Source organism: Triticum aestivum, chromosome 7A, assembly GCF_018294505.1.
Source record: "Triticum aestivum cultivar Chinese Spring chromosome 7A, IWGSC CS RefSeq v2.1, whole genome shotgun sequence".
NCBI classification, from domain to species: Eukaryota; Viridiplantae; Streptophyta; class Magnoliopsida; order Poales; family Poaceae; genus Triticum; species Triticum aestivum.
The window spans coordinates 656,789,667-656,815,822 of record NC_057812.1 but is presented as its reverse complement, the minus strand read 5'-3'; the positions used below and the strand labels follow the sequence as shown (position 1 = coordinate 656,815,822).

Genomic DNA, 26,156 nt, shown 5'->3' with positions numbered 1-26,156 from the left:
CGGCCCAGGGCGTGAAGATTTATTCCTTTGTTGATTGTGGCGTTTGTTACAATGTTGATCACTATTAATCATTGTAGCAATGTGGCAATGAAGCAGGTCCGAGGCCCGATGCTAGCCTGCCTCTGCCCCTGCCGAGATAGAAGTCGAAACCTAAGGACTCAATCATATGGATATGAAAAATGCAAGATTTATGATCCTAGCGGGAAAAGAGGGAAACATAAAAAGCGTCTTGCTCATCTGATTGGCTGGACTCTCGCATCGGCCACATAGAGGATTGACCATCACAGACTCAATCCAACTACGTGGAAACATCACAGGAGGAGACCTTATCGACGTATGTGAAGTTCCTCTATCACCTGTCCCTGCCTCCCCACGACGTTTTTCTTAGCTCAATATTACACCATGTTCCAAACATCCATCTCTTCTTCATCAGTCTTTGTTTTTCATTTGAAAATGGATCCACATATATTATAAAGGTTCACAAAAATTACATAGCACCACAAACATAATAAAATTACATCGAGGACCTTGCACCCCCGATGGCCACTGCCACTGCTAGAATGAGTCGCTAACACACCACTTTCGTTGCTCCCCTATCGGAATCAACTTGACGTTGTCGATGACAGTTGTGTAAGTCTTTGTGCACGTGCTCCTAAAGGTAAACGCCCTAGAGCTGCACTCGTCTCCATTGGTCCCTTGAGTCCATCTGAAGCGTCTGCCACTAAATCTCGCTAGCACGAATGCACGACAAGAAACCCTAATTCAGCTCCCTAAAGAGAAGGCAATAATCTATACTAGAGCTCTGTCGACTCCATCTCGATGGACGAATTCGAGGAGGATGGAAGCCCAGAATACTATCTCGAAGATGAAGCGGCGCCATTCAATGGAACATCGCCTACTATAAAAAAACGCCGAAGCTAAACTACTGGCTAAAGCCGAGAGAACAGGATCCCCCTAGCCGCCACGGGCGCTTGAGTGGTTAAGTTGCATGCAGGTGGATCCATAGGCTCACCGGCGAAGCTTGGAAAAGATAAGCGCCTTAGTAGCCATAGACACGAGAGGCAAAGAGAAATCCTAACAACCACCGTTTCCTGTTGCAGACGAGTTAGACACAGGAGGCGATTAACGAACCAATCCTCTTCTTTATTAGTCACTCCACTAGAGCACGACATTTACTTCCTGAACTTCCCTTCTTCCTCGTCTTGAACTCTTCTACCTGCGCGGTATGAGTCCAAGCAACCACGGTGCCCACCAAGCTCATTAAATATGATCAATTGGGTTGTTTGCAACGGATGTGTCCATGTCAATCTAGGTCAGGCAAAAATGATGATGCCGAAAGGTTAATGATTTGGGCAATGCCTTACAATTTACTGCATACATTGATTTTCCATATCACATTTTTTTAAAAAATTACATATATTGCAAGTGTTTTGCCACAAAAAATTACACAACCTTGAAAACAAATTTACAGCAATATTGCACCAAATGCGTTGCATCGGGGCTTTTCTATTGGTGCGGCGTGAGTACCCAGACCAGATGCCCGGCGAGGAGGGCCCCGCCAACCGAGCGGACCCCGGCGCGAGTACACGTGTCAAAGCCGCAGAGTTTCATCGGAAGCGAAAAGAAAAAAAGAGACAAAAGTGTAGCCGTAGCAACCGTGATCCGCCTCCGCCTCCCAAACGCCATTCTCAAACCGCCACCGCCACCGCTCCCCGCCGGCGAGCCCTCCCCCGCGAGCCCTGCCCCCGCCGAAGCACGGACGCCCCGCCACCTCGAAGGTAGGTATTCCCCTCCCGCCCCCGTCCCTCCTCGTCTGCTCTGCCGGGCAGCCAAGGGGTGGCGATCCTTCTCTCTCTCTGCGGGCCTCGATTGACCGCCCCTGTCGGCGACGAACCCTAGGTCGATTGAGCCGTGCCGGGGATTCTGTTCTGGAATTTCCCTCGCCGCGATCCAAATCCCCGCCCCGTGGGGTGCTGGTGGCAGGCTGTTATTCATTTTGCGGCTAGATCCTCCCCTGTTATGAAACTGATAGCCATCGAAGCATTTGTTCGCCGAAATTCGTGGCGTGATTATGTGGGGCGTGAGCGGATCAAATGCCACCCCTCGCAGGCGAATGGAGCCGAATGGCCAGGGCATTACTAGGGCTGGTGACAACGAGCCAAGTATATTGCCTCAGTTTGTAATGGGGAAATGGGGAAACTGGTTCGAACATTGCGGTAGCAGTGCTAGAAGGCTCTTGAATTAGACGATATGAGGGGCGAGGGCGGGCTATCCATTTCCACCAAAGTAACATATTTGTAATGGACTAATGGTATCACAATGGTTTCCATTGTTTCAATATAGCTGTAAATAGGTGAGCAGCCCCTTAATATTGCGGAATAGGTTGCAGCCTTTCTTCTCCTTCACTCATGATGCCCATGCTTGTTTTAATGCCGGGTGCAGAAGGATCCCCTGTATCAATACAACATCCAATTCATAATAGCATCTTATTAACAGATCACTCCTATTATTACTGGCAAGATGGTTATTTATGACTGTGCTTGGCATTTGTTGAGTTGGCTGTGGGTAGGGCTAGGGGTTGCGCTTGGGCTATGGTTTGATTTTGTGGGCAGGACTCGGGTGGGGCTTGCATTTCGGCCATACCTTGCTGCCAGTTAAATGTTCATATACTCTTGTGGTATTTCTGTACATTCCAAGAAAAGGAAACATTAGTCCCATGCTACATTTTCTATTTATATCTTGTAAGAGTTAGCCTGCCACAAAACTCACTCATATGCATATTTTTCTGTTTCAGGGTTAATAAACTAGCACCACCAGCTTAGTAGGGCCTGATAGCAGCTCAATCAGTGGATGTGAATATTCTGCATCCCATTTAAGTTCTGCTTGAGATGGCAGTTGGGATGACATCCCACCTCTTCCAGGGAGGGGCTACTACCAGCAGATTTAGCCAAATCAACAAATTTAGAGTACAACTTGCTCATTCTTTACTTGGTAGTCAATAGTTTCTTTATTTTCTGTTTCATCAGTGTTTGCTCTCCTCCCCCTCCCCCCTACAGAGCCCAGAGAAGCGTTGTTCTCTCTCCTTGCCATCCACTTCGCTTCCTTTTCTTGCTTATGTATGGTTCCTTCCTTTCAGTCTTGCTAAGCTAACAACGTATTCTAATTATTATAGTATAGTTTATAGAATGGGTGTTGTGATGCTTTTGTCTTACATCACTGGAAGACGTTTAACTGACGGTGTGTTGTTTATTTTGGATATGTGAAGTATCCTTCTATCTCTGTGCCTAGTGTAAGCTAGTACTTGTTAATTTAGCAGAAGCAAACATATGTTTGAAGCTGTACAAATGTATGTCAGACAGAATTAGCCATCCCTGTCTTTTTTTTTTCCCACATAGACACACCAGACAAGGTTAGGTACAACTCCAAATACCTCAAGGGTATTTATTTTGCTGCATGTTCTCAGCACAAATAATGCAGAACTGAATCACATTTAAAATTAATATATTCTGTTCGAGTTGTCTTTGGGCAACATTTTTTTTTGAGGAATGTCTTTGGGCAACATCATACACATGGTTCCATAGACCGTAGATCCTCTATGGAAATGGCCCACAAAAATTATGCCACTCCATTTGAATGGAACTATGCTTTTGGACACTGAAAGTTCAGCAACATGTATTTTAACCAGTAGGTCTTTACCATGTTTTATCATATCTGCTGATAATTTGAGAAATGAGATCTAACTGTTGAACTACCGACAACGGGCAAGTATGCGCCAATGAAGACATCGGTTGCGTTGGTTGATTACCTGATGATGTTCTTCTAATACATCGTACTCCATTGGTATTTAAACATCATTTCAGGGGGATATGGAGTAATTTTTTTTCCAAAATTTGCATTACCAACAGTTTTACTGAAGCGGGCGTATCTTTTGGGTACAAAACATATGTACCACTATATCTGAAACAGTACTCTGCTTGACTGCATGAAAGTGATGCTTACTATACACACAGTGTCACACTTCCATAATGTTTGTTGTGAACCTTTCACAATGGCATAGCCTGGGTGTAGGATAACGCACACCGTGGATAGGGCATTCACCCTCATCAACCTGTCGACTCGACTTTTATCCCATAAGAGTCAAACTATTTCGAGTGTGCTGTCTGCTTATCCCTATCTTGAAATTCCTTACTAAACAAATCTCTTTCCTAATTTGATGATTGCCATTTGTTCGAACTTCTAGATAATCGATCAGTAATACATGGTAGATCATTTCAATCATGCAACCTCCTTTTGTTGCTCTATCATAATAAACTTTTTTTATATATATTTTGTGCCGGTACTGTATGCCTTAAGCAATATCCCCTAGTATTGTAAATCTTCAGAATATCCCTTGCAGGGGCAGGATTTATTGGTTCAGAACGTGTTGGGTAGGAGCTACAGGCCCATGCTTTATGTGCCTTGTAGATATAGGGCCTCGGGTGCTAAATCTTTTGCTTTGCCAGTGTCTTGGAAGGAAATTCCGCTGGTCAAGAGCACGTCGTCAGCATTGGCTAGGTAGCCCCCCTGTGGCATCATGTACTTATGAAGTTTGTTGAATTCTTAGATAGTTCGCATTGATGACTACACATACTGCCAGCAGCACCAATCTGGACCTTTCAGTTTTTGTAAACCAGAATATCTAACATCTTATCTACACTATATACTGCTGGTGGGTATTATGGTACTGAAGTATCTTAGTAACACTATGCCAATCAGATGATTTGTTCAGTGGTTGCTCACTAGCTACTCTTATTGCACTTGCTAAGCCTTTCAGTAACTTCTTCAACTCAGTATTACAGGTTACTGATTTGCTGCCTTTCGATATGGCAGCATCGATATGGCGGGACATAAATTTTTTTTATGAATTAAGCTGCATACATGTTAGCCAAGATAGTTTGGTTAGTAATCTTAAATGGAACTTACCTTTATGATTGATGACGGTAGTCACCAACTGGATAAATTCTGTAGCCAATTCAATGGACTCTTATTAGGTTATTGCTATACCATCTTATATGCAAATGCTAATCAATTTATGCTCGACTTCCTATTTTAATAGCCCTTTTCCCCCCTTGACAGGTCGTGTGACAGTTTACTTGCAAATCCTGTCACTGCCCTTGTGACACCTGCAGTTGGAATAATTGTCTTTGCCCTATGGGGCTTTTTGCCTCTAGTGAAGGACATTAGAAACCGTATTGATGTATGCTTCCGTTATATGCGACCATATTTATATTTTACTTAATTATGACGAGCTAAAAATAACTGAACATTCTGTAATACCTTGCAGCACGGAGGAAACTGGAAACAGAGCCCCACATACCTAATTTCTAGGTCGTACCTTCAACCTTTGCTTCTTTGGACAGGAGCAACGCTAATCTGCAGGTATAACCACAACAGTGTTTAGTGATGTTCTCTTGCAGTGTACTCCTATCTGATCGATATTGCAGCCTCAGAATTTTTAGCTGATCGATGTTGCAGCCTCAGAATTTTTAGCTGTGTATCAGTTGCAGATTTTCCTTTTTATTTCTGTTCTTTGCTCACACACGGCCTTACAGGGGTTTGGATCCAGTTGTGCTACGTTCATCAGCAAGCCAAGCTGTTAAAACGCGTCTTGTAACTTTTGTGAGATCTTTATCTACCGTCCTGGCTATTGCATATGTTCTTACAAGGTGCACATGATACATTCTCAAGCTTGCTGATTGTTTGATAGTTAGTTTAATGAATCAGCATTTCACTAGAGTTAAATGAAAAACCCTGGGAAGTACTAACATGGTTTATCTTCTTTTAGCTTGATTCAGCAGGTACATAAATTCCTAGTGGACGTACGTAACCCCAATGACACAAAAAAAGTAAGATCATTTTTCTTATAATATAGCTAGAACCTCTTTACATTATTCGAGTACCTGCTATAGTTCTATCAACTTGATTTCGATCTTACTGATATAAGCCATTTTTTAAGGAACGTGTAGGAAATACATTTTATTTTTCATGAACAAGCAATAGGTACCCCAACTAGGGGGTGCAAACGGACAACCTTTAGCCTTTAGGGAATCCACTGATGTTCGGTCAGCTTGGTGCATGTAAGCAAGCATGCATGACCTGAGCGCAGGTATGCAACTTGATTAGGTACTCTGTACACTAGAATTATGCATACACAAGCACACACTCATCCCGATGACTGTATATGCAGCACACATGCATCTTATATGCATGTATGCATCCCTTCTCTCAGTTTTCATGTCTCATCAAAATCTTTTATTAGGTATACCATACATAAATGACTAAACAGGTGGGCCGGAGATTATGTGGTAGTTTGCTCAAAGAAGCTGTGTTATGATCGTGAAATAGTGTAGAATTTATTATTTCAAGGTTTTCCATGGTCTCTTTATTCCAAGCATATATTTCTTGTGAAATAAATCTGATGGCAACAGCATGTACTTGTTAGCTTGAATTGAACTCTGTTAATGTGATTGGAATTTAAACTTCTCAGTTGTACAATCAAGATATCCTCTATTTTTATTTTGCTTCTTATAACTTTGTTTTCCCCCTTAATTTTCTCCGTGTTGTAGTAGCACTTATCGAACTTTGTTTCTTGCAGATGGGTTTGGATTTTACCGTGAAAGCAATCTATACTGGCATTTGGATTGCTGCTGTTTCTCTCTTTATGGAGTTGCTGGGTGTCAATACCAAGAAGTGGATAACTGCTGGAGGTTTTGGGACAGTATTGCTTACGCTTGCTGGTCGTGAGGTACTACAGAACTTTTGTATTGATAGTTTCTTGTGCGATAGCGCTAAAATAGGGCTAATAGCTATCCCAATTCGTTGCAGATTTTGACTAACTTCATCTCGAGTGTTATGATCAACGCCTCACGCCCATTTATTGTGAATGAATGGATCACTGCAAACATAGATGGTGTTGAGATCACTGGTGTTGTTGAGGTCGATGTCTTCTTGAACTATTTCTCATTTACTGTGGATATGCTGTTCTGTTTGTTTCATTTTATATGCGTATTTAAACAATAGTCATCTGAGTATGTAGTTATTCCTTCCACGATACATGGTTTTGTTTTTATGTACTGATAGTCTGATACTAGTTGCACGCTCATACCAAATTTTGTTGATGCTTCATCTTGTCATCACACTAACTTCAACTAATTTGATTTTCAGCGTGTTGGTATGTGGTCTCCAACAGTTCTTAGAGGTGACGACAAAGAAGCTATATACATTCCTAACCATAAGTTCACAGTGTCCATAGTGAGAAATAACAGTCGAAGGAGCCACTGGCGTATTAAGAGCTATCTTGCGATAAGCCACATGGATGCTGGAAAAATTAGTGTAACAGCTTTGAATCAGTCTCGCACATTACACCTCTCTCTTCTACTTCTTTCATTATATGGTAACCTAACTGTAACCGGTCTATCTGTTTTCCTTTGGCAGATAATTGTTGCGGACATGAGGAAAGTCTTGGCTAAAAATCAGAATATAGAACAACAGAGGCTACACAGAAGAGTATTTTTTGAGAAAATTGATGAAACGACCCAAGCTCTCATGGTACTTTATTTATTATAAGTAATTCGGTTTTTAAAATGTAAATGCTAGTGCATGATCACCCGTTTTGAAACATTGTATCATGAGTGTGGGACACCTTGGTTGGCCACTGGCCAGAGCGTCCTTGTTGTTTACCTTGTTTAAAATATGCTCAGTAGGTGTCTCCCTACTACTCCCACCGTATCAAAATATAAGACGTTCTTGTAGGCTAGTTTAACCTACAAAAATGTCTTATATTTTGGTAGAGGTAGTATTACTAAAGCTAGAAACTGATCAAAACCCTGTGATAATAGGCTATTATTCAATTTCATTCAGCTCTCCTCAAAATTTGCAGCTATAGTTTTAGTGCAAAATCTAGAACAGACCGATCAATTTTACACCGGCAACACTTCAGCATGAAAATCATTAAACTCCTAACATGTAAGTTGTCCAGTTTTATGGAAGATGGATGTAGGTAGTAAAAAAAATGTATGTTAGTGGGTAGTTGTTTCTTTTCCTTTCTATTTTCACATCTACTTTCTTGCATTTGCGTTTAACTGGTGTCAAGATTTTTCATTTCATGCCCATGCATCTATTTTTTTAATTCTTTGAAATATTACACATTCTTCTATTCTATTACTTCCAATTTTACATTAGTCCTGAACTCCTAAATATCTAAGGTTGGTATCATTTTGTTGTGTTTGTCCTGTAGATTTACGTATCCTGCTTTGTGAAGACTTCACATCTTGAGGAGTATCTGAATGTCCAGGTAACATATCTGTATAGTATGCTATATATTCTGCTCGCAATAGATAACGGGCACATATTTTGTTTGGCATATGCATGTTTTGTGCTAAAATGTACAAGTTCTGTCAAGAACATTATTTTCTAGCTCGGTAGTGTTCGTAAAAATAGAATCAGCTGTACAAAACATTCTGATCCATTGAGTCTGATTCTCACCAGTTGGCGAGAACTGGATTTTGACCAGTTACTTATGGAAACCAGTGATAAACGACATGGAATCATTTTTCCTAATCATGAAACAAAAATACATATAACTGCCTTGAAACACCAATCAGGATGACAAGTTGATAATGAGCGGAGTATAAAAACTGCAGCTGGCTCTACTTTTTCCGATGTACACTAAAATTCATAGCATCAACTAGTGTCGTGAGCCATGTGCTACTAAAAAATCTAAACAAATATCACATAGAAGTGATATGGTGCGTAATTATTATTTTTGAACTGGATATGTGCGTAAACTTGGTAAAAATGGGATAAAAATCATGGAGACATGCAGCATGATTATTGCACATAATATTGCGAGCCAATCGCCAAACCTTGCTGATCTGTTTGGTTCTGGTCCTCCCTGTAAAGTTTGGTTGCTATGGGGACGTTGCAGTTGTTCACCTGTCATCCTGCTTTGTGAAGACTTCAACCCTGAGCCTTAAATTTGAAACACCCACATGATATTTGCATGAATCTATGCATAGCATCAGTGATTACTCCAAATGAGTTCTGAACCCCTCATCTGTTCACTATGTGGTACTACTTCATTTATCATTTCCTCTCTGATATTAATAGGGAAGACTACATAGGAGTTCTTTCATTTTGTTTGTAGATGGAGTTTGACAGGAGAAGCATAGAAGCCATTTTTGCACCATGTGTGTTTATTTTATCAGCATTTACTCCCTCCGTTCCAATACAAAGTTGAGTCATCTATTTTGGAACGGAGGGAGTAGATATCACTTGGAACACTTATAAAATGTTTTTGATGTTCCAATACACAACAGGAGGAAGTTTTGTTGGACTTTCTTAGAATAATTGGCCATCACAGGGCAAGGCTTGCCACCCAAACTCGAACGGTCCAGAAATCGTATGGCAACGCAGACATAGATAACATTCCTTTTGGAGAGGAGATGTACTCTCGTGTACGTGGCCGTCCACTTCTGATTGACACCTCTGCAAAGGTCAGTGAAGGCAAGCCTAAATCTAGATCAACCTCACGTGAAGATCAGAGAGTCAAGACAAGCGCATCGGCTGAGACCAGGGTAGGTTCACCAGATAGTGCTAGTGTAAGCAACTCAGACAAGAAGGAACAGAAAAAGATGGTGTCAGAAGATGGTCCAACGAAGAATAGCAAGAATGATCATGGGATGTCAACACAAGCATCTCTGGCTGGTAAAGGGGAGTCTCGAGGATCCGAGGCCACAGAGCGACAAGGAGATGGGTCAGTTTCTCTTCCTAATCCTAAGAAAGAATCTAGACCTGGCCTGGAAGATAACATTGTTCTGGGTGTAGCACTTAAGGGCTCCAAGAGGACACTCCCCATCGAACAAGAAACAGATCCTCATGCATCCGAAAGCGAGCAAGGCACAGTTGAGGTTGGTTCATTGCCGAAGGATAAGAAAGGTCAAAGCCATAAGCCATGAGGGGGGTCAATCAAGTCATCTAGAGAAGGCCGGCCACACGAACTTTGATTCTTGACAGGCGATACAAGCTCAAGCAGGGTCCTTGCCAGGGATTCGTCACCATGCCTACCTTTTTTGTGTGCTGGTGCAAATGCTATCTGTCGCCCCCTTTCTTTTTCCTTTTCTTTTCTTTTTTGTAAATCTTCGCTGATGCCTCCTTGTTTGGCAAGGAACCTGTTAGTTCATAAAATGTAGCCTAGTCATTGACTGTGCTCCCTGCGTATGGATATCTTGTACGTATGGTGAAGCGTATCAAACATAAATTGAGCCGACACGCGTCGGCTGTTGCATATTATCTGTGCTGCTTCATTCTGGCTTTGCGGAACAATCTTAGGCATGTTCGAAATGGTGCTTGCGCACCAGCATTGTGTTCTGAGTGCTGTAGAGTGTAGTGCAGTGCTTGGTTTTGTTTGGCATAAGTGGGTGATTGCTTGGCCGGATCATGGGGGGTGTCGATGATCGGTCATGTGCTCCATCATATCCTCGTTCCTCTGGTGAAGTTTATGCCTATGTGTCTGATTTGAGATGTAAAAATAGGGCAGGAAGGGATAAAGGATCAAGAGCAGTTATACTGAGTCTTCACGAACATGCAAGCAGATAGGGTGATGATTCATATCCTCTGGTTTCCTGTAAACTACACAGGCACCAACATGCTCATTGCCTTGGAATTAATTGCGTACCTGTGTTAACACAAGCAAAGCTTCAAGTAATTTGAACAAAAGATATTTGTTATGAGTAATATACAGAAAAGAAAATATAGCCCATGTCCATGCACTCAAAGCTTGCCCCATCTTTTCGTCGCCGAAATTGGCAGCAATCGATCTCTGGTGTTTCAAAATACACCAGATGGAGTCATCCTTTTGGGTACAGGGCACAGCTACAACATTTGGCTCTGCAAAATTCCAAGCACCGACCTTCCTCTCAAATGGGAATGGGCCGGCCGAGGAGAACACTAAGAACCCGGGAGAAGGTTACTAGGCACTGGACCAAGATTTCACACTATCGCTGTCACATAACCGGTATTCTTGGGTGATCTATCTTATCTTCCAAATTCTTTCGCCTAAATCTAGCTTCATAAAATGCCTAACCAGAAACATCAACATTATTCTTCTTAACAACTGCTACGAAAGCAACAATATGCAACGCAGTAATGAAGATAGATATATGCGGATAAAACAACTAGTAGCTACTAAAGTTTCACACTGCTGCAATGCCAAATCAATTTGCACTCGGCATTTGAATTTACAGACCATCCATTCCATGAAGGGACAATTTGCCTATATGTTGGGATTTTTCTGATTCGGCATACAGGCAAATTATATAGATGACAAGATAAAAAAAACAAACAAGAGACATGGACTACGACCTCTATAGTCTAGAGGATCCCACATATGCATAGCAGTGTCACTTCAGATCTAACTAAAGAGTGATAGAGTCTGCTGGTTCAAATCGATAACCTCAGCGATGAGCTCGTTCAAAACAGAGGGATAGGTCGCGATTATATGCTCCCAGCCATCGGTCGCCATTATTGTTTCAAACATGAGGGAGACTGGACCAGGATAAACTTAATGCACGCCTCTTTCAATCCGCGGCTGACACCTATGAGCTCAGATAGCTGTTTTTCACAGATGAACTTGAGCCGTTGGAGATCATATCTGTCTGCCGCTACAAACAAGTCCTGCAGCCATTGCACGCGCGTTTCATCCTCTACTGCTTCCTCTCCTTGTCCTTGTTCCACAACTTCTTGCGTTTCATCCTCTACTGCTTCCTCTCCTTGTCCTTGTTCCGCAGCTTCTGGCATTTTGTCTTCTGCAGCTTCCTCTCCTTGTCCATGCTCCACAACGTGTGACATTTTGTCCTCCTCCATGCTATCCTCGTGCATCGCAGGGAATGAGTCTGTGTAGACAAAGCTAAGCAAGGCTCTGAATATGCTTGCTTCCATGTCTTCGATCCGTATGACACTGGATGTAGTAGCAGTACTGCCCTCCTTCATGGGGTCAAAGAGCTGTGCCCTGAAGACGTTAGATCGGGCTGCAAGCACGCATCTGTGTGCAGCGATCGTCTCGCCACCGACCTCGAACGTCACATCAGCACCCACATTGGTTTGAAAGAGATCGCCGAAATGCCGGTGTATGTCGGGCAGGAGCGCCTCGCCGCCGCCGCCCTTGGTGTCGCGGACAACCATGATGTCGCACCGGATGGTGAAGCAGTCACCCCTTAGGTTCGCCGATCGTTCGAGGGTCAAGATGGCAACGGAGACGAAACCCACCGGGTTTTGCTTGCCCAAACCCATCCCCACGAGAAAATCGTAAACCCGTCACCGTCTCCGTCAACATGCGTGGGGTTAAATTTTTGCCCGTCCCTTAAACCCATCGGGTTTTCAAAACCCACGTGGAACCCGTCCCCACAAAAAGTCAATGAAAACATCAACAGTTGGAAGAAAAACAAGAGCATATTACAGCAGCAGGCGACGGCTGGGGGACCTAGGTTTAGGTTTAGGTGTCGTGTTGTGCGGGAGAGAGAGTCCTAAAGAGTGAGCAACACAGCATCGACCGAGTGAGAGGTTGGTTTGTACTCCAGGGCCTCGATGCTGTGGGGCTCGGCTCCTCGAGCACTGTGGCTTTGGGCCACTTGAGTCAAGATGGATCGTTGCGTGCTAAATAATGTATTTTGACGGATTTTGTCGGGTTTCGGGTTCGGGTAGTACTCAAACGGGTTTAAACCCGTGAAACATGCCGGGTTTAGTAATGTATCCACGAGCAGCCCCGCGGGGATAGGAAGTCGCCCATCCCCGTTCCCTAATAGGGTAAAAACCCGCGGGGATACGAGTTTCGGGGCCCCATTGCCGTCTTGGTTCGAGGGCGTCTCTCCTAAAGAACTTGTCGCAGCTCCACGAAGAACCGGGGAAGGGGAAGCTGCACGAAGACAGAGTTTGCGGCGGCGGCGGCGGCTCGTCGTCTTTCTATGCGCGCGGACTGGGCCTGCCTAGGGCGGGCGAGCGAGCGAGCTAGGAGGGAGGGTTACCACGTGGCTGGGCTTGAAGGCCCATCGCTCAGGGTAAAAAAAATTCTAAAAAAAGGTTTTCCAGTCAAACGATTAGTGCTGCTATATGATATTCGAATTTGCTTATGGAATTTTAAATAAGATTTGGCTGCAAATTTTACCATAAAAATAAGTTTTTTTAATTTAATCAAATCATTTCCAACTCTTTAATTATAGGAACTCCCGGTTGATCATCGCCTCATTTTTCTTTGACACAGAAGATATTTTCTGTTGGTCTCGTCCCTTCTCACAACGTGGTTGGCATCCTCTCGCACATCGGCACCTCCCCCTTTCCTCTCGGGCATGCCGCCGTGATGCCCGGCCTCTTCATCCACCACCGTCGGCACCTTGTCATTTCCGTCTTGCTGAAGGATTGTGTGCACGTGCAACCGTGTTGCCGTTTGTTTTGTCTAGACTAAATAACCTTGGCAACCTCGTGCGATGGGTGTTGGGGGTACTCTAATTTTTTTTTCTCATGTCAAACAAATTGGCACCCTTGATGGGACCTGGTTCTCCTCACATCTCTGATTCGTTGTGGTTGTCGGAATCGTCTTCCCCGTCTATCAATCTGCACAACATATTGCATGACAAGGCATCGGCGAGGAGCTCGGCTAACCAAGATCCCTTCCATGCGGATGGCTCTCCCATGACAACAGCTCGAACCGCTGGTGACCCACTTGGGTAAATCAATCTTCGTATCTACATAGTTACTGAGAGACCTCAACAAATCATGAAAACTAGAAACGAAACATGGGACGCGGAGTTTGTGAACTCGAGCACACAGGCCCTCGTTATCTGAGCGGTTGGGTATAGCCTCGCGATTCGCCGCATGTAATGCGCGCGACAGGCTCGGGTTCTGCCAAAAATAGGGAAAAATGAGATATACGTACACATGCAGACCTGTGCAGTGGGCCATGTCTCGCACAGATGATGAACACCGTCGAAGAGTGGGAACACAGCCGTGGCTCGAGACGTCAATGTCGTCCTGATCCGTGGCTCAGGTTTTCTGCTTTCCCAGTAACTGCGAGAACCGACAGTAGCCGAGTAAATGCAAAGGGGTCGCTAGGAGCAGTTGTCTTCTACCTCATGAGATTGGATCCTTCCTTTGTCGGCGATCTCGGCGACCTAGGGCGTGCGAGAAGATGCCTGCGGCAACCCGCGAAGATGGAGTTTTTTTATGCAGCCCATTAAGAGGTACGAATCTGAGTCGTTGTGTATGTATTGAATTATAATTTGTGGTGGCGATTTCTAAAGATCTAAACTGTATTTCACGATTTGTGGTGTGCAGACGGCAGACCTCCCCATGGAGGCGGTTGGGCTGCTGCCCATGATGGCAGCAAGTGCGGACGGCCAGATCTGTGCCGCACAAATGGCGGCGCGGACAGGGATTGAAGATTCCGCTCAAGCATCTGAGCAATCTGTAGAGCAGATCGACCTCAAAGCTGCTAGGTGAACGCAAAGGTATGGCTTTGTGACGATTTAGATTCTGTGTGACATAGTTCGTGGTGTGTGTTTGAATGACCAAGAGTTGAAACACTTAACGGTTATTTTTGCACTATGGCTGGTGCGCTGTGGGCAAATAATTGATTTCCTGTATGGTGTTTGTGCCTGCGTGCTGCTTGAGCCAGGCTGAATTTTTAATCAGGGAGTAATTTAGAGTCTTTGCTGTATGTGATAGCTCCGCAATCTAGTTTTTTCTGGCTTTATGTTTGCATCGACTATTTTTGTCTGAACACTGTGATTTACATTTGGATGAGGAGAGTAATTTGCATTTGTTCGTTATCCGTTTCTGTCTGAACACCGTGATTTACACCCAGAGTCACAATTGGGGTTGCCGAGCCAGGCAGGGCGCCATGCCCTAATAGGATGATTTTTGCACTGGAGAAAATGGGGAAACTAAGTGAAAGTGTTCTGGCCGGTTTCTGGGATACTTATGAAACTGCCTTGCATTTGCAATTTTATCAAAAAATAGTGTTATTTGCTCGCAGAGTTAGGATTTATGCTGCCGCGGCAGGCAGGACACAGTGTCTGGTATTTTTGCACTGGAGAAAGCAATCCGTGGTTCTGCTAAAAATCTTGTAGATAATGTAATTGTGCCAAAATTGGGGACAAGTTTTGATACTTCGGATGAAGCCTATGATCTTCACAACATATACTCTTGGGAGAAATGCATGCAAGAAATGCATGCAAAAAATAGTCTGTGGCCGCGCTGTATGTAAAAAATGCTTTGGTATTGCTGAACACTGCTAGCTACTGAATTGTTCATTACTAAACTTATTTCTCATTGTGTACAAATGGGCATCAGGGGAAGGCGTTCGTGGAGAACACTAAGTCTTGTCGTTGTGAGTGCCCTGCTCTGATAAGGCTGCAGCGTTCCAATTCCATGGACAACGGTTGGTACATAGCAGATAAAAGGTGCCATACAGAGGTTTCATCAAGAAAACAAGATTTTGAATCATTTATTGGCGGCAGAGCACAAGCGGACGACATGCCCAGATTGTGGAGATGTTCCAAACCAAGCTCGGAAACCTGCGCACTGCAAGAATTGTGGGGTAGAAGGTCACGGTCGAAACAACTAGAACAAAACACCGGAGCTAAGAATGAATGAAGGCTGATTTGAAAAAAAAATAGTGTTGAAATGTGCTCATGTAGTTTGAATGTTGCGTGTTTGGAAAATCTTCAGTTATGTTGTACTATTACTTTGACTATGCCTGTAAACTGTTCAGACAAAATTGTTTCTGCATGTTTCGAATCGGAGATGTGTTGTGACATTACATTAGTTCCATATTATTGACAGGCAGTTTCCTGAATAAAACAGTGGTGGTCTTAATTTTTTGCATGCAATTGTTATCTTTCAGAGTGGAACCGATCATATACTGTTGTATATTCAGAAAGTTGTTATCATAGACGTGGAACAGATCATATACTGTGTTTTATATTCAGAAAGGGTTATATGTGTTGATTAAATCTTTGTAGATCAAATAGATGGCCACCTGCTTAGTTTCTGCTTGCTGAATGCTCCAGCAAGTTAATGAAGCTTTCAGTAACTGACAGGCTTCAGACAAGCAAAGCCATGGTAATGCTCATGTACATATGGTAGTTTCATGCGTTCAAATTTTGAACTACATGAGCACTGTGGAGACTGTATACATATTTACCAGGTGAGACTGAGATGAGTTGTCCCCTGCGTTTGTCATTGGTTCATGTAGATATAGCAATACTGTTGTGCAGCTCTTGGCAAAGAGAGGAGATGGCTCCCCCTGTCTTCTCGGACGGCGGATCAGCAATTACACGATCAGATGCATACTCCGAGCGAGATGTGCTTTTGGTGGAGGTACTTTGCATTCGTGTTGTATGTGGCTCTTTTCTATGTTTTGGGGATGTTCGTCAGTTTGGTATGAATGACATTTTCAGGTCGATGTAGCTTCGGAGGGCGTCCGTGAAGGAGAAGGATCTGAGGTGCCATAAATTTGTCTTCTGCTCTTTCTGCTGTCTCGGAGGATGCAAGCATCTATAATCTAGTTGATATTCAGGAATGAACACCTGCATGATCTTACGAATGTCTAAAGACTAACGCCTGTATTTTGCAGGGGGCTAGGTGCTGATGATACTGATCTGGACGAAACGCTGTGATGGTGGAAGGCCACGGGAGTTGCCGGCGCTGACACTCTTCAGGGATACGGCGACCACGATCCTGCCGCCGGTGGCTGCACCTGCGTCGCGGCAGAGAAGGATGAAAATGGGGACGATGTTGGTCCAGAATCCGATAGATGACGGCCCATACCGTCGTCTCCCATCCGAGCCGGTTTGGGCGTCCATAACGGGGTAACGTCGACCACTTTTCAGATGTGGGCCATGGGCCCTGGATAAAATAACAATACAGGGAGTATACCTGGGCCCATACCTGTTCGGTCGAGCATCCCGAAGCCAGCTGATGGCGTAGATAGCGAGCTAGGTGTGCTCGGGCTCATATGAGCACTTTTCCGAAACATGGCCATTGTAGTAACTTGCTACACTTGACAGTGAGTGATGAAGCTTCAATATTAGAATAATAAAACCTTTGAAGATTATCTGAACAAAAGAGTAACAATTTCTCCTCCCCTTCTTCCTGCTAACACAAATATCAATTCCTTTTGTCTCAAAGCAATTGTCTGAAAAGAGCATGATAACTTTTACATATATAAGCTCCGAGATCAACATTATCCATGTAACTAAAAACAACAATCACATGGGAGCAACTAACCTATAATCATATAAGGTATTCCCTTGACATACTTTCAGTTAAGTGGCAGATTTTTCATAGGAAGCCACGAATGGCAAAGAGCACTGCAGAGTAGAACTTCCCTGCAGAATTTACATGATAGAAACGCATTAATAAGCAAACTGGTAAAAATAGGATATAATATTACAGATTCCATTTGTATCTATCAAAAAATTGGTACGTGGTCACACGTAAGCTAACTATACATATACTTTTGGGCACCCTACCCTCTATGAACTACTCCCTCCGTTTCAAAATATAGTGCTTGCTTTATTCTCGTGCTTCAACTTTGATCATAAATTTAACCAACGAGACCGACTGCGTCGGGAGCAAAAGTTATACCAGTGAATTCGTATTCAAAAAAAGTTTTTAATTATATAATTTTTTATCCCGTCGCAATCGGTTTCGTTGGTTAAATTTATGGTCAAAGTTGGACCTCGGGAAGCGCGGACACATTATATTTTAGAATGGAGGGAGTACTACATTGACAACCATGAACGAGAAAAGAATAAATGGAGTCTGTTGGGGCCTAGACTGCATGACCCATGACCATGGTTTTGATACAGGGCAGCTACAAATGACTAAGTATCTCATGACACAACAAATATTATGAGCATCCAGGACAATTATCTTTCAAACCTAAGGTGTTCTGTTTCATTTGGCATCAAGACAAATTACATTTTAGGTTTGTCCATGCCTAATACTTATGGGTTGGGCAGATACACATACTTTCCACAAAAAAAGGATAGATACACATACTGCAACAGGGTTCATCTTCTAGAATTATGAAAAAACAATTCACAACAGTACTTCTTTAATCTGTTGTTCCAGGACTCATGTGTCTGTTTCAACTTTGACATGTTACCTTACCTAGTACTCTTGAACTAAAACCACGACGAGTAAATCAGAATGGAGGGAGTACATCAATACCAGTAAACAGAGCTCAAACGCAAAGGTTATAATTATGTGGCAAGGGCTCCAATCGTGAAGGGTGTATTCTGGGATGCCCTTCCTGAACTTAATTAACCATCTGATCCACCCATTCTGCAGTCTTAAACTGCTGAACAAAAAAAATATTGGGAGGCTGATGGATAAGAGACATGAAGAGATCGATCGATGGAATGCACTTGGAAGTATAGATCAAAACTAGCCCGAACAAAACCAAAGGCATCTATCTGAATGAATGGCATCAGAACACTGCCAACACTAACATGTGATGGATTATTGATTAATCGTTAATCGATGATTATGGCGATTACTGATTAGCAACTTCATTGGACCAGTCAGTCATGTCCCAGCAGAGCAGCGACAGGGCCAGCAAAACCGACCCGACCGCACCACCTGCTCTCCAGAGTCCAGACTAGTCCTCGCCCACACCGGCGCCCGCGGCCCGTACCCCTCCCCTCCGGTCCGGCGCACCACCCCCCACGCCCACACCCGCACCCGCACCCACCCCCCAAAATCCCACTCCCTCCCGAGTCCCGACCCCCTCGCCGCGTCGATCGAATCCCGAATCCCAATCCCCGGCCAGCCGCCGTCGCCGCCGCCGCCGCGATGAGCGTGGTGGGGCTCGACGTGGGCAACGACACCCTGGTGGCGGCGGCGGCGCGGCAGCGTGGGATCGACGTGCTGCTCAACGCCGAGTCCAAGCGCGAGTCGCCGGCCGCCGTCGCCTTCTCCCACAGCGCGCGCCTGCTGGGCGCGCACGCGTCCGGCGCCGCATCCTCCCACGCCCCCTTCTCCAGCCCCAAGCGCCTCCTCCTCCTCGCCTCCCGCCCCGCCCCCCGCGACCTCCCGCGCCTCCCCTTCCCCGTCGACGTCGCCCGCTCCGGCGCCGGCGGGGGCGCCCGCGTCCACGTCGACCACCTCGGCCGCCGCATCGCGCTCTCCCCGACCCACATCCTCGCCATGTTGCTCGCCTACCTGCGCCAGCTCGCCGAGGACGACCTCGGGGCCCCCGTCGCCGACTGCGTGATCTCCGTCCCCTGCTACCTCACGCAGGCGCAGCGCCGCGCCTACGTCGACGCCGCGGCCGTCGCGGGGCTCCGCCCGCTCCGCCTCATGCACGACCTCGCCGCCACCGCCCTCGGCTACGGCCTCTACCGCTCCGACCTCGGCGTCGCCGGGGGCCCCACCTTCGTCGCCTTCGTCGACGTCGGCCACTCCGACACCCAGGCCGGGGTCGTCGCCTTCGACGCGTCCGGGATGAAGGTGCTGTCGCACGGCTTCGATGCGGACCTGGGCGGCCGGGACTTTGACGAGGTGCTGTTCGAGCATTTCGCTGAGGAGTTCAGGGACAGGTATAAGATCGATGTCGTGGGTAATGTGAAGGCGAGCATGAGGCTGAGGGCCGCCTGTGAGAAGGCGAAGAAGGTGTTGAGCGCGAACGCCGAGGCCGTGGTCAACATAGAGTGCCTCATGGAGGAGAAGGACGTGAGGGGGATGATCCGGAGGGAAGACTTTGAGAAGCTCTGTGCTGAGTTGCTGGAGAGAGTTGTTGAGCCGTGCAGGCGGGCGATGGCAGATTCAGGTATTGGATTGGATAAGCTGCAGTCTGTGGAGCTCGTTGGGTCAGGGTCTCGGGTACCTGCTATTGCTAGAGTTCTGGCCGGATTCTTTAGAAGGGAGCCTAGTCGCACAATCAATGTCAGTGAGTGCGTGGCTCGTGGTTGCGCGTTGCAGTGTGCAATGCTTAGTCCCACATTCCGTGTTCGGGAGTATGAGGTATGCATGCCAGCTTTTATCTTGTATAGTCTCTTGTTATATAAGCTTAGTGTGGTACTTGAAGCATGCTGTATTGCTGGCTGTTTACTGAGAAATGTTGCATTTGGTGTATTTCAGGTGCAAGATGTAATCCCTGCCTCAATAGGATTTTGCACAAATGAAGGCCCAATATCAGCATTGACAAGCAACGCATTGTTCCGGAGAGGCCAGCCCCTTCCTAGTGTTAAGATAATTACTTTGCATAGGACCAGTGGTTTTACTTTGGATGCTTTTTACGTGGATGAGAATGAACTGCCCCCTGGCACCTCAACACAAATCGGTAGTTTTGAGGTATGCAATTAACTCTCTTGACTGATAAAATGTGATCATGTTTTAGCCTTTTGATCCAGATGTCTCTTTTGTTTTATTTAGCTCTAAGACTCTGTTATCTCCATGTGAATACAATAGCTTCCAAGACAACAGTGTTTCATTTCATGGCACCACTGTTTCTGTAGAACCTTTGATGCTTTCACTCCTTGCTTACAAGTTAATTACAATAACCAGAAGATACTTTTTTCATGTCTTCTGTTTCATTTCATGGCACCACTGTTTCTGTAGAACCTTTGATGCTTTCACTCCTTGCTTACAAGTTAATTACAATAATCAGAAGATACCTTTTTTCATGTCTTCTGCTGCCTTATCATCTAGACGCCTTGTTGTGTTCACTTAATTGGTGCTTTAGTAGGCAATGGACAATACTCCTAGAATGGATAAACAATCTTGTCAATCATAACACGTGAGTATAAAGATGGTAGTCAATTTGTAGTATCTCTTATTTGGAAGTGCATATCTTCAATGTGTATGCCTGGTAAGTGTGAACCATTGTAAACATTAGTGCTAGAACAAGACAATTGGAACTGTAGGATTTATATTATAGATCACGAAATGATTCTCTTCAGAAACTACCTTGCAACTTCATTCTCTAAAGAGATTGCAACACATATTTTCAACAAAAAAGTATTGTTATGTTTTCCTGTCATCATTGAAGTCATCATATTCACAATGCTGCCTCTCTTCAGTTGACCATGAAACACTAACATGCTGTCTTAACAAATCATAAAATTTCGTCTTGTAAGAGCTCATGTGGTGCCTTTATTGTACCGCAAAGTATCAGGTTGTTTAGTTTCTGATCAAGTGATCATCATTTTGAAAAACATTTTAGATAACTTTTGTGTTCCTAACTCTAGCTGACCTTAATGCACTCAAAGATCAGTGTTGTGCTCTCTCGCATTTTATTTATTTATCCCTGAAACTCTGGGATCCACAGTTTGAATCCTTAATTTCGGATGGACCGGTGGTAGCTCCATACATATTAGGTCATGGTTCGGGACAAAGTTTTTTTTTGGGGTGGGTGGGTTAGGGGTTTTAGGGGCTGGGAGAGGAGGATGTAACATGCACATTTACCTACTGCGGTGACCTCATAATTTGTATGTCGAACCTCTTCCAAAAGCTATGAAACATGTACGCCAGTTGAATCGTGGCACAAGAAATATGCTCACATGCATTGAACGAAGTTACGCTTACTGTTAAATGTTGATGTCTTCCATGATTACTTCTAATCATTCTAGTGTTGTAATTTCCTTATTGCAGATTGGACCTTTCCAAGCACATAGTGAAAAATCTAAAGTGAAAGTAAAAATCCGGTTAAATCTCCATGGACTTATTTCAGTGGAATCAGCTGTTGTAAGTGTCAACTTTCATAGTCACTGCCAGATTTTAGTTATAAGTTGTTCAATATTGTCTTTCTAACCTTTAAACTGCCTCAGTTGATTGACGATGATCAAAGGGATGCAAATTCTGCTGACTCTATGGAGCTCGATTCCAATGATAACATGGTAAGGAATTATGCCAGCCCTCCCTGGTCCTAGATCTATGCTACATGTGTTCCTCTAACTAAATTGCAGTATGATGACCAAAGGCATGCAAATTCAGCAGACTTTCACAACTATTGTAGTACATGAGTTTCTATATGAGTATAATTGCCAGCTGGCGTTCTGTGTTGAAGTTGGTAATAAACGTGCTGCACTAACTTGCAAGCATACTCCTTTTGTGGGTACTATATGCAAATCCACTGGCATATATATGATACTTTAACTATTTAAGGTGCTAAATTTTGTGATAATCTTGTTAATCCTTAGCTGGTTGGGATAAGGTACCGTAAGATTATTTATACCTTGTATGTTGAGTATTTGAAATGGGGGAGGGAATACCCTACCAGATGCATAAAATGTTAAAAGTCGAGAAATGATGCAACTGTCATCTTTCAATTATTGCCCAACTAACTAGGTGTGACAACTGTTATTATGTGCAGGATCACAAGTCGAGAAATGAACCGCCAATGCACCGGCAGGACTTGCAAATTGTTGAGTCTATTTATGGCGTAATGAGCAAGCAGGAATTGCTGGAAGCTCAAGAGCAAGAACAACAACTGGCCTATCAGGATAAACTTGTCGAGCGAACGAAAGAGAGGAAGAACGCATTGGAATCCTACGTGTACGACACCCGTAATAAGGTGGCAGTCTGAGAGTGTTTTCCCAATTCCTTTCCCAACCTAAAAGTTCTGTTCTCTGATAAATTGTTTTCTAGCTTTCTGAGAGGTATCGGAGCTTTGCTACTGATTCTGAAAGGGAAGAAATCTCAGTTAATCTACAGCAGACAGAAGATTGGCTTTATGAAGAAGGTGATGATGAGACTGAAGCAGTTTACACTAGTAAACTCGAGGAGCTAAAAAAGGTACAAATGGTACCTTTTGATGTTTTTTTTTATCTGCATCCATGGCCCCTTATACACCTTATACATATTTTCTGATATATGTTTGTCAATGTATTTTCTTGTCCTCGGCATTATAGTATTTCATGATTTATCACTTCACCTTTGGGCTTAACTGACATTCAAGTTGTATAGTTTTTATACCTGTTCTTTGTTGTCCATCGTATCCTATCGCACATTCCATGTTAATGCACGGATGATTCCAATGTGTTCTTCCTATTTTTGGACTATGCACCTCTTTGTTGGACTATTTCCTTATGTTTCTCTTTATATTTAAAGCTTGTAGATCCCATTGAATATCGTTGTAAAGATGAGGAAGCCAGAGCTGAAGCTACAAGGGAGCTTCTGAAGTGCATTGTTGACCATAGAATGGCTGCCAAGTCATTATCTGCGCCTGAACGAGATGCTGTAAGTTATTTAACCATTTTTTGTGTGTGCCCTTATTAACACTTGAGTCATTGCATATCTATGTGTGGTCTGCTAGTTTGTACTAACTCAACACGGCGATAAGTTGATCTAAGTTGTAAAGTGAAACTGTTCATGTTCCTTGCAATATGTGTATTATAGTAATTCCTTGAATTACAATAATCAAATGCCAAAAGAGAAAAGGGATGAAGCTTTTGAAATAAACCTAGGTTACTTAATAATGAACACACGAAGTGTTGACAGTAGTTTGTTTTAACTTAGTCTTTCTGTCTGCATACTGCATAGTATCATGCTATATAGAATTCTGTTGCTACTTGCACTTCTGATGACCGGTTTATCTGCCAGATTGACAATGAGTGCACTAAAGTTGAGCTGTGGCTGAGGGAGAGCTCGCAACTACAGGAGTCCTTGCCCAAGAATGTTGACCCTGTAGTTTGGTCTCATGAAATCAAGAAAAAGGAAGAGGAGCTGGACATGTATTTGACCTTTCTTCCTTGAATCCAAAATTTGGCATTTTGTGCTCTTTTGAAAAAATGTTTGGTGTTCCATTCCACGATATCTTAGATTTGGCTGATTCCATTTGCAGGTCATGTAGCAAAATAGTAACTAGCAGGGCACGGGGGCATGACAACGATGATGGATGCTAGCAGGTTCAGATCAAATGCATAAATCAGATAGAGATATTAGACCTTGCTGAGGATTCCCTGCAGAATGGCCATGGCCAGGTTTGACATTTTGTAGAAATATACGGACGTACGGATATCTTCTAACCTTGCCATACGATCAACTCTGTACCACACTGCCCGCCATTGGGTGCCTGCATCTCAGTACACTGACGTGCAGTTTTCACTAGCCATGATTGTTGATACATGTGAATTCTTTTTCTTCGTAATCAGATAAAGGTTGTCGTCTGCTTTAGTTTGATGTGAACGAACAAGATGAGAAATGGAAGCAAATTTGTGTGCAATGTATCTACTTACCAAGGAGTCGTCTGCTTTAGTTTGATGTGAACGAACAAGATGAGAAATGGAAGCAAATTTGTGTGCAATGTATCTACTTACCAAGGAGTCGTCTGCTTTAGTTTCATGTGAACGAACAAGATGAGAAATGGAAGCAAATTTGTGTGCAATGTATCTACTTACCAAGGACCGCATAGTTATAACTTGCTGTATTCATGTATGGAAGATATGATCAATGACCATAGATCTTCATGCTTGAATGTTTTGTTGCAGTGAGATTTTACTTTTGAATGAGTTGATTTTATTGTGGTTTCACTCTCTTAGTATTAAATTTGCATGTTTGTTTAATGTTAGATGAGAAGCAATTCTTTGAATATATCATGGCATTTTTTTCTTTATGTGCTTACAATCATATTGTGCTATTTTTGTGGGAAAGTGCAAGTTCTAACTTGGATAAAACGTTAGAACTTAAATGAAAAGGGAGTGCACAATTTCTAATTTGTGGCAGATGCCAGTGAAGATAAAAAAGGGGAAACCCTAAACATCACGAGTGAAATCAGAAAAATTGACTTGGTTGGAAATATGGGGTTTTATTGCCGCTATGCCTTCGAATCCCCTACAGGACATGGAGAGGGTGCTTTCTTTATAAAAAAGGTATATGAGGAGACGGGCTGCCCCCTAAGAAGACAACGGGAGAGGGAAACCGTGAGAGAGAGACGCTTTTGAGAGAACATATTTGTTTGATAAACTGAAGAGATAAACTATTCTCAAGGGAGGACGTGCGGAAGGCGTTGTTTCAGATTGGAGACATGAAGGCCCCTGGTCCGGACGGCCTGCATGCTCTATTTTTCAAGAGATTTTGGCATATTCTTGTAGAGGAACTAACAAACGAGGTTCTTGATGCGATTAACAATAAAAAAAATTCCTAGTGGTTGAAACCAAACAAATATTGTCCTGATCCCAAAGGTTGAGAACCTGGAGGTAATCACTCAATACAAACCTATTAGCCTGTGCAATGTTGTGTACAAAATCATCTCCAAAATGCTGGCAAATAGGTTGAAGAAAATCCTACCGGATGTTATTTCACCAACCCAAAGTGCTTTTGTTCCGGGTCGGCTAATTACGGATAATGTGTTGGTTGCCTATGAGTGTTTCCATGCAATTAAGAAAAAGACCCACGGCTCAAACGGGGTTTGTGCAGTGAAACTTGATATGCTGAAAGCTTATGATAGAGTAGAATGGGAATTTTTGAAACAAATGATGCTGAAGTTGGGGTTCCACTCTTTTTGGGTGGAGTTAATCATGGAATGTGTGACCTCAGTAAGTTACAAAGTGAGATTTAATGACACCGAGACTGAAGAATTTATACCTACTAGGGGACTGAGACAGGGGATCCTCTGTCCCCTTATCTATTTTTGTTGTGCTCGGAGGGCTTATCTTGCTTGTTAGCCCATGAGGAGGATATTGACGGAATTGAAGGTATTCTCGTATGTAGAAATGCTCCATCTATATCCCATCTCTTGTTTGCTGATGATTCCTTGATATTGATGAGGGCCAATGCCCATAATGCACACACCTTGAAGAGAATACTTACCACATACTGCAGTAGCTCTGGGTAGCAGGTTAGCACTGCTAAATCAAGTGTTTTTTTCAGTCCAAACACCAATGTCCATGTCAGAGAAGAGATTTGCAGGGAACTGGATATCTTAACAGAAGCCCTTTCTAACAAGTATTTAGGTTTGCCTACGATGGTTGGAGTGGATCGAAGTGACTGCTTCCAGCATCTCATTGATAGAATTTGTCAGAGATTGAAAGGGTGGAAGGAGAAGACTCTATCTATACAAGGGAAAGAGATCTTATTAAAATCAGTTGCACATGCGATCCCTACTTATGCCATGCCTG

General features: G+C 43.7%; 2 protein-coding genes and 1 pseudogene across 5 annotated transcripts; 2 read left to right on the top strand and 1 right to left on the bottom strand.

Moving 5' to 3' along the window:
• The first annotated feature begins 1,599 nt into the window (after positions 1 to 1,599).
• On the top strand, positions 1,600 to 10,326 carry LOC123149035 (mechanosensitive ion channel protein 2, chloroplastic). Of its 4 annotated transcripts, XM_044568564.1 has the most exons (15): positions 1,600 to 1,778; positions 2,795 to 2,966; positions 3,057 to 3,116; positions 4,397 to 4,554; positions 5,116 to 5,236; positions 5,324 to 5,418; positions 5,592 to 5,705; positions 5,825 to 5,885; positions 6,635 to 6,784; positions 6,865 to 6,975; positions 7,204 to 7,371; positions 7,474 to 7,587; positions 8,276 to 8,332; positions 9,357 to 9,793; positions 9,865 to 10,028. In XM_044568564.1, exons 2-15 carry the CDS (start codon positions 2,889 to 2,891, stop codon positions 9,869 to 9,871), a joined length of 1,731 nt encoding a protein of 576 aa, XP_044424499.1. In that variant the 5' UTR covers positions 1,600 to 1,778; positions 2,795 to 2,888; the 3' UTR covers positions 9,872 to 10,028. The 4 variants fall into 4 exon arrangements, with proteins under 4 accessions (XP_044424499.1, XP_044424495.1, XP_044424497.1 ...); XM_044568560.1 differs by having other exon boundaries at positions 1,611 to 1,778; positions 9,357 to 10,326; XM_044568562.1 differs by lacking the exon at positions 3,057 to 3,116 and having other exon boundaries at positions 1,612 to 1,778; positions 9,357 to 10,326.
• Positions 10,327 to 11,449: 1,123 nt separating this feature from the next.
• LOC123153667 (uncharacterized) lies at positions 11,450 to 14,381 on the bottom strand (annotated as a pseudogene).
• A 4,394-nt stretch (positions 14,382 to 18,775) lies between these two features.
• On the top strand, positions 18,776 to 24,569 carry LOC123149034 (heat shock 70 kDa protein 16). Its single transcript, XM_044568559.1, has 9 exons — positions 18,776 to 20,061; positions 20,179 to 20,391; positions 21,691 to 21,783; positions 21,867 to 21,935; positions 22,412 to 22,612; positions 22,687 to 22,833; positions 23,149 to 23,277; positions 23,641 to 23,771; positions 23,882 to 24,569. Exons 1-9 carry the CDS (start codon positions 18,892 to 18,894, stop codon positions 23,940 to 23,942), a joined length of 2,214 nt encoding a protein of 737 aa, XP_044424494.1. The 5' UTR covers positions 18,776 to 18,891; the 3' UTR covers positions 23,943 to 24,569.
• Positions 24,570 to 26,156: the final 1,587 nt, after the last annotated feature.

Coding starts and splice junctions, on each gene's coding strand:
- LOC123149035 (XM_044568560.1), top strand. CDS start 2,889: ATGGCAGTTGGGATGACATCCCACCTCTTCCAGGGAGGGGCTACTACC. Junction 6,976..7,203: donor AGATCACTGGTGTTGTTGAG/GTCGATGTCTTC, acceptor TTTGATTTTCAG/CGTGTTGGTATGTGGTCTCC. Junction 8,333..9,356: donor AGGAGTATCTGAATGTCCAG/GTAACATATCTG, acceptor AATACACAACAG/GAGGAAGTTTTGTTGGACTT.
- LOC123149034 (XM_044568559.1), top strand. CDS start 18,892: ATGAGCGTGGTGGGGCTCGACGTGGGCAACGACACCCTGGTGGCGGCG. Junction 20,062..20,178: donor TCCGTGTTCGGGAGTATGAG/GTATGCATGCCA, acceptor GGTGTATTTCAG/GTGCAAGATGTAATCCCTGC. Junction 22,613..22,686: donor TGTACGACACCCGTAATAAG/GTGGCAGTCTGA, acceptor ATTGTTTTCTAG/CTTTCTGAGAGGTATCGGAG.